This window comes from Pongo abelii, chromosome 6 (assembly GCF_028885655.2).
Source record: "Pongo abelii isolate AG06213 chromosome 6, NHGRI_mPonAbe1-v2.0_pri, whole genome shotgun sequence".
Taxonomy (NCBI): Eukaryota; Metazoa; Chordata; class Mammalia; order Primates; family Hominidae; genus Pongo; species Pongo abelii.
Window position 1 is genome coordinate 61,705,609 of NC_071991.2, and position 13,259 is coordinate 61,718,867.

The 13,259-nt window shown below is 44.4% G+C and overlaps 1 protein-coding gene and 1 pseudogene across 1 annotated transcript; both read right to left on the reverse strand.

The window, feature by feature from the left end:
- Positions 1 to 615: 615 nt before the first annotated feature.
- Positions 616 to 2,901, reverse strand: LOC100447692 (small ribosomal subunit protein uS5-like; annotated as a pseudogene).
- Positions 2,902 to 5,693: 2,792 nt separating this feature from the next.
- On the reverse strand, positions 5,694 to 12,170 carry LOC129060361 (neuronal regeneration-related protein-like). The gene has a single exon (XM_054559394.2). It carries the CDS (start codon positions 11,950 to 11,952, stop codon positions 11,746 to 11,748), a length of 207 nt encoding a protein of 68 aa, XP_054415369.1. The 5' UTR covers positions 11,953 to 12,170; the 3' UTR covers positions 5,694 to 11,745.
- Between the last annotated feature and the right edge of the window lie 1,089 nt (positions 12,171 to 13,259).

Sequence of the window (13,259 nt, forward strand, 5' to 3'; positions counted from 1 at the left end):
AGGCTAGAGTGCAGTGGCACGATCTCGGCTCACTGCAACCTCTGCCTCCCAGGTTCAAGCGATTCTCCTGCCTCAGCCTCCAGAGTACCTGGGATTGTGGGCGCCTGCCACCACACCTGGCTAATTTTTGTATTTTTAGTACAGATGGAGTTTCTCCATGTTGGCCAGGCTGGTCTCAAGCTCCTGATCCCAAGTGATCCACCCGCCTCAGCCTCCCAAAGTGCTGGGATTACAGGCGTGAACCACTGCCCCCGGCCTTGTGTGTATTTTTTCTAAGGAAAGTTAAGTGGTCCCATCAGATTCTAAAAGGTGTTCCTGGCTGGGCATGGTGGCTGATGCCTGTAATCTCAACATTTTGGGAGGCCGAAGTGGGCGGACCACCTGAGGTCAGGAGTTCAAGACTAGCCTGGCCAACATGGAGAAACCCCATCTCTACTAAAAATACAAAAATTAGCCAAGTTTGGTGGCAGGCGCCTACAATCCCAAGTACTCTGGAGGCTGAGGCAGGAGAATCGCTTGAACCCGGGAGGCAGAGGCTGCAGTGAGCCGAGATCGTGCCACTGCACTCCAGCCTGGGTGACAAGAGCAAGACTCTGTCTCAAAAAGAAAAAAAAAAAAACATTTAGATACATTCCTAAACAAAAGCTTTAAAATGAGACATTAAAGAAAACTAAGGGCCGGTCTGAGTGCAGTGGTGTTTACAACTAATTGATCACAACCAGTTATAGATTTCTTTGTTCCTCCTCCACTCCCACTGCTTCACTTGATTAGCCAGGAAGGAAGGGAGGGAGGGAGGGAGAGAGGGAGGGAGGGAGCCAGGGAGGGAGGGGAAGAAGTAGGAGGAGGAGGAGGAAGAGGAAGGAGGAGGAGGAGGAGGAAGAAAGCTAAGAGCAGTTTGGGTACTTTTCCACACTTTTAAGAATAACATGAATCGCATTTATAGGCTGCCTCTCAAGGGGCAGGCAAGGACCCACAGTATACATCCATCTCTATCCTCCACAAGACTCCCTTTGGGGTATAAATATGTGTTGAATAAATAAGTAAGTAAACATTATTTCACCCAGTGTTTTTTGATGACACTTATCAGAGAGACTTGTAGGCTTGAAACAAATCCAGTTCGAATCATACCCAGAACATTCATGTCTTTTTTTTTTTTTTTTTTTTGACAGTAACAGGCTTAATTCACTTTATTTTTCTTGTATAAAAACCCTATGTTGTAGTCACAGCTGGAGCCTGGGTCCTCTGCACGGCGACTCTGGTGTGGGTCTTGGCGAGGTGGTCAGTGAATTCCTGATAGGGAGACTTGGTGAATACAGTCTCCTTCCAGAGGTCCTTCAGGGGATCAGGTAGCTGTAGATCTTAGAGACAGCATCCAAGGTGGCCTTGGCGAAGTTGCTCGGGGTGGCAGTGCAGCCCCTGGCTGAGGTGTAGCAGTCATAGACACCAGCCATCATGAGCAGCTTCTTGGGCACAGGCGCTGAGACGATGCCAGTGCCCCTGGGTGCGGGGATGAGGCGCACCAGCACAGAGCCGCAGCGGCCTGTCACCTTGCAAGGGACGGTGTGGAGCTTGCCGATCTTGTTCCCCCAGTAGCCTCTGCGCACGGTGACAATGGAGAGCTTGGTCAGGATGATGGCCCCGCGGATGGCGGCGGCCACCTCCTTGGAGCACTTCAACCCGACCAACGTGGCCATTGTAGTCCCTGATGGCAACAAACGCATTGAACCTGGTGTGCTGGCCCGCGCGGGTCTGCTTCCGCACCAGCATAATCTTCAAAACCTCGTCCTTGAGAGAGGCCCCCAGGAAAAAGTCAATAATCTCAGATTCCTTGATGGGCAGGGAGAAGAGATAAATCTCCTCCAGGGACTTGATCTTCATGTCCTTGGCCAGGCCGCCCAGCTTGGTGACGGGCATCCGCTCCTTATCCTCGGCCTTGCCTCTGCGAACTCCGCGGTCTTGGCCCCTGCCCCATCCACGGCCGTGACCCCGGCCCCGGCCCCGGCCCCATCCACGGCCGTGACCCCGGACCCATCCACAGCCGTGACCCCGGACCCGGATGCCACTGCCGAAACCCTCAGCGGAAGTCACATCGGTTCCCCTTCCCAGGGCCCCCGGGGCCTCCGGCGCCCACACCACCCCGCCCGCCCGCGCTCGCCCGCCCCCGCCCGCTGCACTGGCGTCGTCCGCCATTTGGTGTTTTCTCGGAGAAGCAGCACATTCGTGTCTTTACAGAAAAATATATATGCTATAGTCACAATTTTTACAATCTAGGGATTATATAAATCTTTTGTTGTTGTTAGCTAATTAGCTAACAACACAATGAAACCTTATGACATTTCACTACATTTTGAATAGTGTTAACTATTTCATGTAACCCATCATGAAATAAATGTAAGAATGAAGGATCCCAGCCTGATGTGGTGGTGTGTCTCTGTAATCCCAGCTACTCAGGAGGCTGAAGTGGAAGGATTGCTTGAGCCCAGGAATTTGAGGGCAGCCTGGGCAACACAGCCAGCCCCCATCTAAAAACAAACAAACAAAAGTATCCCATAATAACCAAAACATATATTTTGCTATCTGGAATTATAGCTCTTTTAAAATAGAAGGTGAAATAAATTTACTGTAACTTCCTAGAATTTCATTTAATAATTAAATGAGATCACGCCTGTAATCCCGGCACCGGCACTTTGGGAGGCCGAGGCAGGCGGATCACGAGGTCAGGAGATTGAGACCAACCTGGCTAACGCAGTGAAACCCCATCTGTACTAAAAATACAAAAAAATTAGCAGAATGTGGTAGCGGGCGCCTGTAGTCCCAGCTACTGGGCAGGCTGAGGCAGGAGAATGGCGTGAACCCGGGAGGCAGAGCTTGCAGTGAGCCGAGATCGTGCCACTGCACTCCAGCCTGGGGGCCAGAGTGAGACTCCGTCTCCAAAAAAAAAAAAAAAAAAAAAAAAAAGAGGGAGTTTTGTTCTTGTTGCCCGGCCTGGAGTGCAATGGCATGATCTCAGCTCACGGCAACCTCCGCCTCCTGGGTTCAAGTGATTCTCCTGCCTCAGCCTCCCGAGTAGCTGGGATTACAGGCGCACGCCACCATGCCCAGCTAATTTTGTATTTTTAGTAGAGACGGGGTTTCTCCAATGTTGGTCAGGCTGGCCTGGAACTCCTGACCTCAGGTGATCCACCCACCTCGGCCTCCCAAAGTGCTGGGATTACAGGAGCCACGGCGCCCAGCCGAACTCTACTTTTCAACCTGAGAATTACTGTTCAAGGAGTTTAGATTACAGATTGTTTTTTTTTCAGGCCAATTTTGCCATTTCTTCTCTTCAAATAGGACATCGTAAAAACCACATGTTAATAATATGTATATACATAATATGTATAATAAATATACATATACGTATATGTATATATAATATGTATAACATACATATATGTATATACATATATTTGTGTTAATATGTATATGTATATACATATATTTGTGTTAATATGTATATGTATATAAATACACATATAAATATATACATATTACGTGTATATAAATATATGCATATTACATGTATATAAATATATATATATTTTTTGAGACGGAGTCTCACTCTGTCACCCAGGCTACAGTGCAATAGCATGATCTCGGCTCAATTTCCGCCTCCTGGGTTGAAGGGATTCTCTTGTCTCAGACTCCCAAGTAGCTGGGATTACAGGTTTGTGCCACCACACCCAGCTAATTTTTGTATTTTTAGTAGAGACAGAGTTTCACCGTATTGGCCAGGCTGGTCTCAAACTCCTGACCTCAGATGATTTGCCTGCCTCGGTCTCTCACCGTGCTGGGATTATAGGCGTGAGGCACGGCGCCCAGCCTTAACTCAGTATATGTTGCCAAAAGTGAAAATAATCATCCATAGTAAGCCTCAAAATCTCCTTTAAATAAAGTTCTGCTATTATTATTTCTTTTTTTTTTTTTTTTTTTTTTTTTTGAGACAGAGCCTCCATCTGTCACCCAGACTGGAGTGCAGCGGCACAATCTTGGCTCACTGCAACCTGCGACTCCCGAGTTCAAGGAATTCTCCCTGCCTCAGCCTCCCACGTAGCTGAGATTACAGGCACCCACCACCACACCTGGCTAAGTTTTGTATTTTTAGTAGAGACAGGGTTTTGCCATGTTGGCCAGGCTGGTCTCGAACTCCTGACCTCAGGTGATCCACCCGCCTCGGCCTCCCAAAGTGCTGGGATTACAGGCGTGAGCCACTGTGCCAGGCCTCTATTATTTCTTAAAGGGTAGTCCATATATGAAGTAATAAAAGTTCATAATGCTGTATCTGACATGGATGTACTGATACTGAATTATGACCAAGCTTTTCATCACCCTTAGATAACTGAAACCATAAAGCTTCAAGATATTTTAGTTCTGAAAAATTGGTCTATATTCTCAATCCCAAAGTTAACTGGGTTTTTGTTGTTGCTGTTGTTTCAAACGAGGTCACCATATGCCTTTTAAGGGGTGGGGTGGAGAATGTATTTGCACAAAAAAACTCCAACATTTGTATGCTCAACAATGTGTACTGACGACTTGCAGCATGGAAGGCTGGATGTTAGACAGTATCATACATTCATTCGACAAATATTTACTGAGTATTTACTATGGGCCAAGTACAATTTAAGGTATTGGGAAAGTGGCAGTGAACAACATAAACCAAAAAAACTCTGCCTTCTTGTAGTTTACTTATATACAAAGATAAATCAGACCTTGCTAATCAGTTTAGACTCCAATAGAAGAGACAAGTGTGAAAATCTTTTTAAATGATAAATATTTTGCAATAAACAAAGTGCTATATCAAATTCACACTTTAAAATTCTGAAATCTAGGTTGGGCGTAGGGCTTATGCCTGTAATCCCAGCACTTTGGGAGGCCGAGGCGGGAAGATCATGAGGTCAGGAGATCGAGACCAGCCTGGCCAACATAGTGAAACCTCCCCCCCACCGCCTACTAAAAATACACAAATAAGCCGGGCGTGGTGGCATGCGCCTGTAGTCCCAGCTACTTGGGACGCAGAGGCAGGAGAATCCCTTGAACTCAGGAGATGGAAGTTGCAGTGAGCCAAGATTGCTCCACTGCACTCCAGCCTGGGCAACAGAGCAAGACTCCATCTCAAAAAAAAAAATTTGAAATCAGAGGAGTAAATGATATTTTCTTTTCTTTTTTTTTGAGAGAGTCTCACTCTGTCACCCAGGCTGGAGTGCAGTGGCACCGTGTCGGTTCATTGCAACCTCTGTGTTGCCAGGCTGGAGTACAGTGGCACAATCTCAGCTCACTGCAGCCTCCACCTCCCGGGTTCAAGTGATTCTCCTGCCTCAGCCTCCCAAGTACCTGGGATTACAGGTGCGCACCACCACACCCAGCTAACTTTTTGTATTTTAGTAGAGATGAGGTTTTGCCATGTTGGCCAGGCTGGTCTTGAGCTCCCAACCTCAAGTGATCTGTCCGCCTCGGCCTCCCAAAGTGCTGGGATTATAGGCGTGAGTCACCATGCCTGGCCATTTTTTTTTTTTTAGACAGAGTCTCGCTCTGTCACCCAGGCTGGAGTGCAGTGGCCCCAGTCTTGGCTCACTGCAACCTCTGTCTCCTGGGTTCAAGAGATTCTCCTGCCTCAGCCTCCCAATTAGCTGGGATTACAGGCGCTCACTACCATGTCGGGCTAATTTTTTTTTTTTTTTTGAGATGGAGTCTCGCTCTGTCGCCCAGGCTAGAGGGCAGTGGCGTGATCTCGGCTCACTGCCAGCTCCACCTCCCGGGTTCATACCATTCTCCTGCCTCAGCCTCCCGAGTAGGTGGGACTACAGGCGTCCGCCACCACACCCGGCTAATTTTTTGTATTTTTAGTAGAGATGGGGTTTCACCATGTTAGCCAGGCTTGTCTCGATCTCCTGACCTCGTGATTTGCCCTCCTTGGCCTCCCAAAGTGCTGGGATCATAGGCGTGAGCCACCGTGCCCGGCCACTCCTGGCCAATTTTTGTATTTTTTTTTCTTTTTTTTCTTTTTTTGTTTTATTAGAGACAAAGTTTTGCCATGTTGGCCAAGCTGGTCTCAAACTCCTCACCTCAAATGATCCATCCACCTCAGCCTCCCAAAGTGCTGAGATTAGAGGCGTGAGCCACTGCGCCCGGCCAGTAAGGGATTCCTGTAAAGGGAATAGATTTTTTTTCTGCTTTCCCCACAAACTGTTACCTAGCTGTGTTATTTGAATAAATTTTTCTTTCCTTCTCTCTGTCTCTGATCCTGGTTATATGGACACAAAATATCCCTCCCTGCATTATTTTCCAGTGTCAAGCAATCATCCCTTTCTCTCTCGCATTTTATAGAACTTTCTAAACTGGTCCAATCATTTTATCGATATTCCCAGTCTTAGTCCTTTTTCTGAAAACTAAATTCCACAAATACCTGTTGAAAACTAAATTCCACAAATACCTGTTGAAAACTACTCAGTGCTCTCATGGGATGAAAAAGATAAAGGGTGGTAGAAGTAGTTTAACTCTTTTTACAGCTGTGGAAACAAAGGCCCGGGAGGTGAAGAAAACTGACCCGGGGCCACAGCAACATCAGCTACGCACACACAAAACAGGCACCAGGGCAGCATCCACAGTTTAGGAAGGAAGACAAACTGATTGACAGGTAAATGAAGTTATTGAAAAGCAGCTTCTAATTCAAAGGCACAGCCAAGGACTGTGACCATCTTACTTTTCAGTTCATGTATCTAGTTAGGGGTGAGAGCTTGGGCTTGCAATTCCCTCAGTGGTTCTTCAACTCCTTAGGAGATAGGAGTTGGGGGAGTCCCAAGTAATAGTTTGTGGGGAAAGCAGAAAAAAAAAGAAAAGGAAAGAAAAGAAAAAACTATCCCCTGTAAAGGAATCCCTTATTAATGCCAGTCATTAACACAAGCCGACATCCTGGACAAATATAAGAAATTTGTCTCAACAATCCAAGTAAAACAATACATTTTCTTTCTTTCTTTTTTTTTTTTTGAAACGGAGTCTTGCTCTTGTCATCCAGGCTGGAGTGCAGTGGCACCATCTCAGCTCACTGCAATCCCCGCCTCCTGGGTTCAAGCGATTCTCCTGCCTCAGCCTCCTGAGTAGCTGGGATTACAGGCGCCTGCCACGACGCCCGGCTAATTTTTGTACTGTTAGTAGAGACGGGGTTTCACCCGTTGTGGCCAGGCTGGTCTTGAACTCCTGACCTCAGGTGATCCGCCCGCCTTGGCCTCCCAAAGTGCTGGGATTACAGGCGTGGGCCACCGTGCCCGGCCAACAATACATTTTCATAAAAGATTTCCTTCTGTTAGAATCAGACCCTTGTGCTTCATGTGAACTTAGGTAAGAAATATTAAATAGTAATACACAGTCCCTCCACCCCCTGGTATTTTTCTTTTTTCCCCCTTTTTTAAAATACATTTTTGAAATTTAAGGATGCCTGCTGCCTGTGAAGTCCCAGCCCCAGGAAGTCCTGATGACATGTGCCCTTTTTCCTTTTTTTTTTTTGAGACAGGGTCTTGCTCTGTCCGCCAGGCTGGAGCACAGTGGCTCAATCTCAGCTCACTGCAGCCTCAAACTCCCGGGCTCACGCGATCCTCCTACCTCAGCCTCCTGAGTAGCTGGGACTACAGATGCGCAGCACCATGCCCAGCTAATTTTTGTACTTTGGTAGAGATGGGGTTTCACCATGTTGGCCAGGCTGGTCTCCAACTCCTGAGCTCTAGTGATCCTCCTGTCTTGGCCTCTCAAAATGCTGGGACTACAGGCATGAGGCACCACGCCCAGCCTCCGATATTTCACTGAAGCAAAAATAAAATAAAATTCAACCCTGTCAATTGGTAATTTGGAGAAAACCAGAGCATAACATTTTTCAAGTTTGATATAAGGAAGAATTTACCTTACCACTAGGAATGTGTGAGATGACTGTTAAAGCAGATTTCTTGGCCAGGCACGGAGGCTCAGGACTGTAATTCCAGCACTTTGGGAGGCCAAGGCAGGAGGACTACCCGAGGCCAGGAGTTTGAGACCAGCCTGGAAACATAGTGAGATCTTGTCTAAGAAAAAAAAAGAAAGCAGATTCCTCGTCACCTAGCGATTCTGATATAGCTGGGCCTTGAATCAAGCTTGTGAGAGACAGGAGAGATCACGGGCTAAATAAATCATGGGATTTCTTCCCTAGCAGCCTTTTAGTGAACTGATTTTACCTGTTTGCAACAGTTTAAATGAGATCCTGACTGAAGTTACTGAGGTGAAGCAGGTGATTTTTTTCAAGGTCTCCTCCACCATCAAGACTTTCAACCTTAAGCTTTCCATAACATGCAGAACCCCTGATAAGCATAAATGTAGGCGTTTTATTTAAAAAGGTAATGATTTTGTGTCTGGGTAAACCTCACCTTGGGTCTGTTTTCTTGTCACCAAAAATAGGAAAAACATACTATTACTACTTCTCCCTTGCGTTGTTCTATGATGTCCTTCGGTGATAAACACATCTTGGTCCTGCCACCAAACTAGCTGTGTGTCTGCCTGCATTGACCTTCTTTGGCCTCAAAGGTAAAATGGGTATCTAGTAGATCCCTAATAATCTGTCTAGTCTTCAAATTATTATTATCATTATATATATTTTTGGAGACAGAGTCTCACTCTGTCGCCCAGGCTGGAGTGCAGTGGCGCGATCTCAGCTCACTGCAAGCTCCGCCTACTGGGTTCACGCCATTCTCCTGCCTCAGCCTCTGGAGTAGCTGGGACCACAGGCGCCCACCACTATGCCTGGCTAATTTTTTATATTTTTAGTAGAGACGGGGTTTCACCTGTGTTAGCCAGGATGATCTCGATCTCCTGACCTCGCGATCCGCCTGCCTCAGCCTCCCAAAGTGTTGGGATTACCGGTGTGAGCCACCGCACCTGCGCCTTCAAATTATAGAAACATCTTTATGAAACAAGTTCAATTGAAAGTCATGTAAAAGAGAATGTACAATCCCCTAGTTATTAAACAGAAAACAAACACCAAATTTCCTTATCCAAAGTATCTAAGAATTTGGAATATATATAAATAGGGCCAGGTGTAGTGACTCACACCTGTAATCCCAGCACTTTGGGAGGCTGAGGCAAGAGGATCGTTTGAGCTTAGGAGTTCAAGACCAGCCTGAGCAATATAATGAGACACTGTATTAAAAAAAAAAAAAAAAAAGGTTAGCTGGGCATGGTGGTGCGTGCCTTGTAGTCCCAGCTACTCAGGAGGCTGAAGTGGGAGGATTGATTAAGTCAAGTAGTTCAAGGCTGCAGTGAGCTGTGTTCAAGTCACTGCATCCCAGCATGGGCTATGGAGGGACGCTCTGTCTCAGAAACAAACAAACAAAAGGGCTAAATATTGTATCTTCCCACTTTGAGTCTTCTAGTACTAGGCTGTAACACACATTGCCTCAATCTCTCTTTTTATTAAATAAAAAGTGCTAAAAGCATACACTTCCAAAGATAAAATCTTAACTACCAAAATTGTATTTTAGCGAAATTGTAACCTACTATTTACTATAATGGATGTACTATTTACTATAGTAGATGTAACCGCAAGATACCTTCCAGTTATGCGTTCTTTTCCAGTTACAAGTGCTTTAAACACTTTGACTTCCCTTTACGTCACAGAGTCTGATTTCTTGACTTAACATGCACTCTAGCCTGGCTTTTGAAAACAAGACTATATTTGCATATTTATATCGGTATGTCCATAGCAGGATTCAAAATCCGGAGTCTATTACTTCATTTTACATTGCAGAATCACTTTGATAATGCCAAAGTGGCAATTTTCTTCAAATGTATTGTTTTCAAAATGAATTTGTTTGAATACCCAACCTCTAATCAGCTACATACATATACAATCAAAATCTCCAATGTCCTTACATTACCTGTAAGATTTTTTTTAAAAAAATCAGCAAAACTTGTTTTATGAGCTTTTTGCAGTGGTGTGATCTCGGCTCACTGCAACCTCCGCTTCCCAGGTTCAAGCAATTCTCCTGCCTCAGCCTCCTAAGTAGCTGGGACTACAGGTGCGTGCCACCACGCCCAGCTAATTTTTGTATTTTCAGTAGAGACGGAGTTCTTTTTTTTTTTTTTTAACCTTACAGTTTGCATATTTATTGAACAAATACTACTAAAATAGCTAAAATACATTGGGTACTTTTCATGAGTGCATGAGTAAAGATCACACTGTTACAAAAGCCTGCATTTTCAGCAGTACACAACTGCAACTCTACATAAATGCCACAGATGCAGAATACTGTTTTCTTGCTCTATTTACACAGCTGATATACCTATTCTAACAAAGGAGGGAGAGGAGGAATGCACAAGAAACTCAGGCCAATGGGGGAGCAAGAAGAAAACGAAAAAGTGCAGTGCATGCGTCGTCGGTGTTTAACAGTCAGAAGTGAAACAGTTCAGAACAAGGCCTGCCCTATCAAAAGAAGAGCTAAAAGACAGTTAGATAAAAATTAAGGTGGGCTTTCAGACTGGATAACACAATATTCCATGAGTAGATGGTATTTTCTGTTTATCCATTTCGTTGGGAGCAAGGACAAAAATGTAAATCTACACCTTGCTTAAAATTGCCAAAAAAAGAATGCTCTGCCTTTTAAAAAAGTATTATGATTTTGTAAAGACATTGTTTTCCAATGTAATATTTGGAAAAGGTGTCATTTTCATATTCCTACTCAGATGCCAGTGTTTTGAGTTTTTTTCAGGGGGAATTTATTTAAAAAGGTTTTGCTCTTTTTTTCCACAAATATCCTTTCAAACAGAAAGAACCCAAAGAGACACCTCAAAATGCCTGTAAAATTATTGCTTTTCTTTCTCTAAGTCAGGCAGGGGAGGCTATAGAAAGGAAGAGATTTGGTAAGTAAATTACAGTTTTGTGATTTCTCCCGCTGCCGTGACTGCATGTCCGTGAGTGCCAGCCAACGAGACAATCGTCTCTCACACTCTGGTAGCATTCGCTTAACCCACAACACTGAGGAAGAAAGCCACACTGAAGACACAAGGAAAACAAGTCAATCCAGTCTAGAGAACAACATTCAGGTAAACAGAGTACCAACACCTTCTTAGAACATGGCAATAAAAAATAACCCCATCAGAGCTACCTCGCCAAGGAGCATGTTGAAAGTCCAAAATAGCACCATTCATCAGTGTCTCAGGTCCTGTGGCAGCATCTCGGTCACTTACCACAAGGAAACAATGAGTTTCAAACTACTTCTATACATCAAAAGAGTACATGGATAAAATATAGAGATATACAGACAATTGATGAACATAAACTACTAGGTTTGTTACATCTAAACGAAAAAAAAGGGGGAACTCTCAGCCTCTGCAAGAAGCAGTCGGGAGCTGTGTGAGTGAAAAGGCAGGAGTGGACCGGTTGTGAGAACGCGGTGGGAGTTTGAGTTGTGGAAGACATTGTTGTAGCGAACCAGGCCTGAAGGCCCACCTGTAAGGGCTGTAAACGTGGATTCACAGTGTGAAATTCTGAGCATTTTCACTTGGGTCAGAATGATTAAAAACTGGTTTGATGATACCTATTTGTCCACTGTAAATTCTCTAAAGCAAGGCTCAGAGTCCCATAGTTTCCTCTTATACTTGATGATTTACACAGGAAAAAAATCCCATATATGGTACCATGACCTCATCAATACCCATACACCGTATGTAATACAAATGGAGGTGTTATGATTAAAAAAAGTGGAGGTAACTGATTCTTGGGGAGCGGAGTTCACTGCTGCCCAGTGGAGTCAAGGAGGCAGCGTTTGTCTCATCGTTCTTCTTGTGGTTCACTTCCTTTGGGACAGGAAGTCTTCCCTTAGGAAGCCTTCCCTCCATGTCCTTGTTTGGAAATGGTTCTTGACTGACCCAGACAAAGAGTTTTGGGTAATAAACCATTTTGAGAATCTTAGTCTTGGGCTTCTATTCTCCCTCTCTTCAGTCCAGGGAGACCAACAGACAAAAGCCCCGCTCCCTGTTCACTCTCCTCTCTACACCTGAAACACAAATGTGGTTGAAAAAGGGCAACACGCTAGAAAAACAGCTTGAGGGGGAGGGCGAGATGGGGTTTCAACATGTTGGCCAGGCTGGTCTCGAACTCCTGACCTCAGGCGATCCGACTGCCTCGGCCTCCCAAAGTGTTGGGATTACAGGCGTGAGCCACCGCGCCTGGCTGTCAGTTAGCTTTTAATAGGTTATATTCCAAGCTTTCATGGAAAAGTTAGAAAAGGACCATGTTTTAATCCACAGATAGCTGATTTTTATAAAACAACTTTAACAGTCTTCAGTTTAACTTTCTTTTTTTTTTTTTTTGGAGATGGAGTCTCGCTCTGTTGCCCAGGCTGGAGTGTAGTGGCATGAACATGGCTCACTGCAACCTCTGCTTCCCAGGTTCAAGCAATTCTCCTGCCTCAGCCTCCCAAGTAGCTGGGACTACAGGTGCGTGCCACCACACCCAGCTGATTTTTGTATTTTTAGTAGAGACGGGGTATCACCATATTGGCCAGGCTGGTCTTGATCTCCTGACCTTGTGATCCACCTGCCTCAGCCTCCCAAAGTGCTGGGATTACAGGCATGAGTCACTGTGCCCGGCTCAGTTTAACTTTCAAGTTTTTGAATTTACTCGAAAGAAACATGGGAAAAAATCTTTAAAAACAAAATAATTGTATTTTATATTATATAAAGTTACATTAAACGAAACCAGAAATAGATTTTTATCATAATTAGTAATAACTGCATATTAACAATACTTTCAAGTTTTTACTTTGTTACAGGTTTTAAGGACTATAAGCTTGATCACTGGATTTGGTTGTAAGAAGATACTCTAAATTTTAGCTTAATCCAGAGTTCCATAAATCTGATAATTTAATTTTTTTTGCTTATATATCCTATCTGTGCTTCACTGTAATATATTTATTTCTATTAATTGTCACATCCAGAGAGTAACTCAGCTTATTACTGTGTTAGCAGAACATTGCCACAGGTAAAGAAAGAAGATAAATGCATCACTTATTGTAACAAAGATAAACTTTTTTTGTTTTTGTTTTTGTTTTGGTTTGTTTAAAAAGCAATGGGCATTCTTCATCCATTTAGAGGCTCAAAGTGTTAAAATGTTTGGTTATCCTAATACAATATGACTCCCCCTCACTTTGCAATGAAATAATTTAAGGATATTTAATAAACAAGGAAATAATTATTTTAAAGAA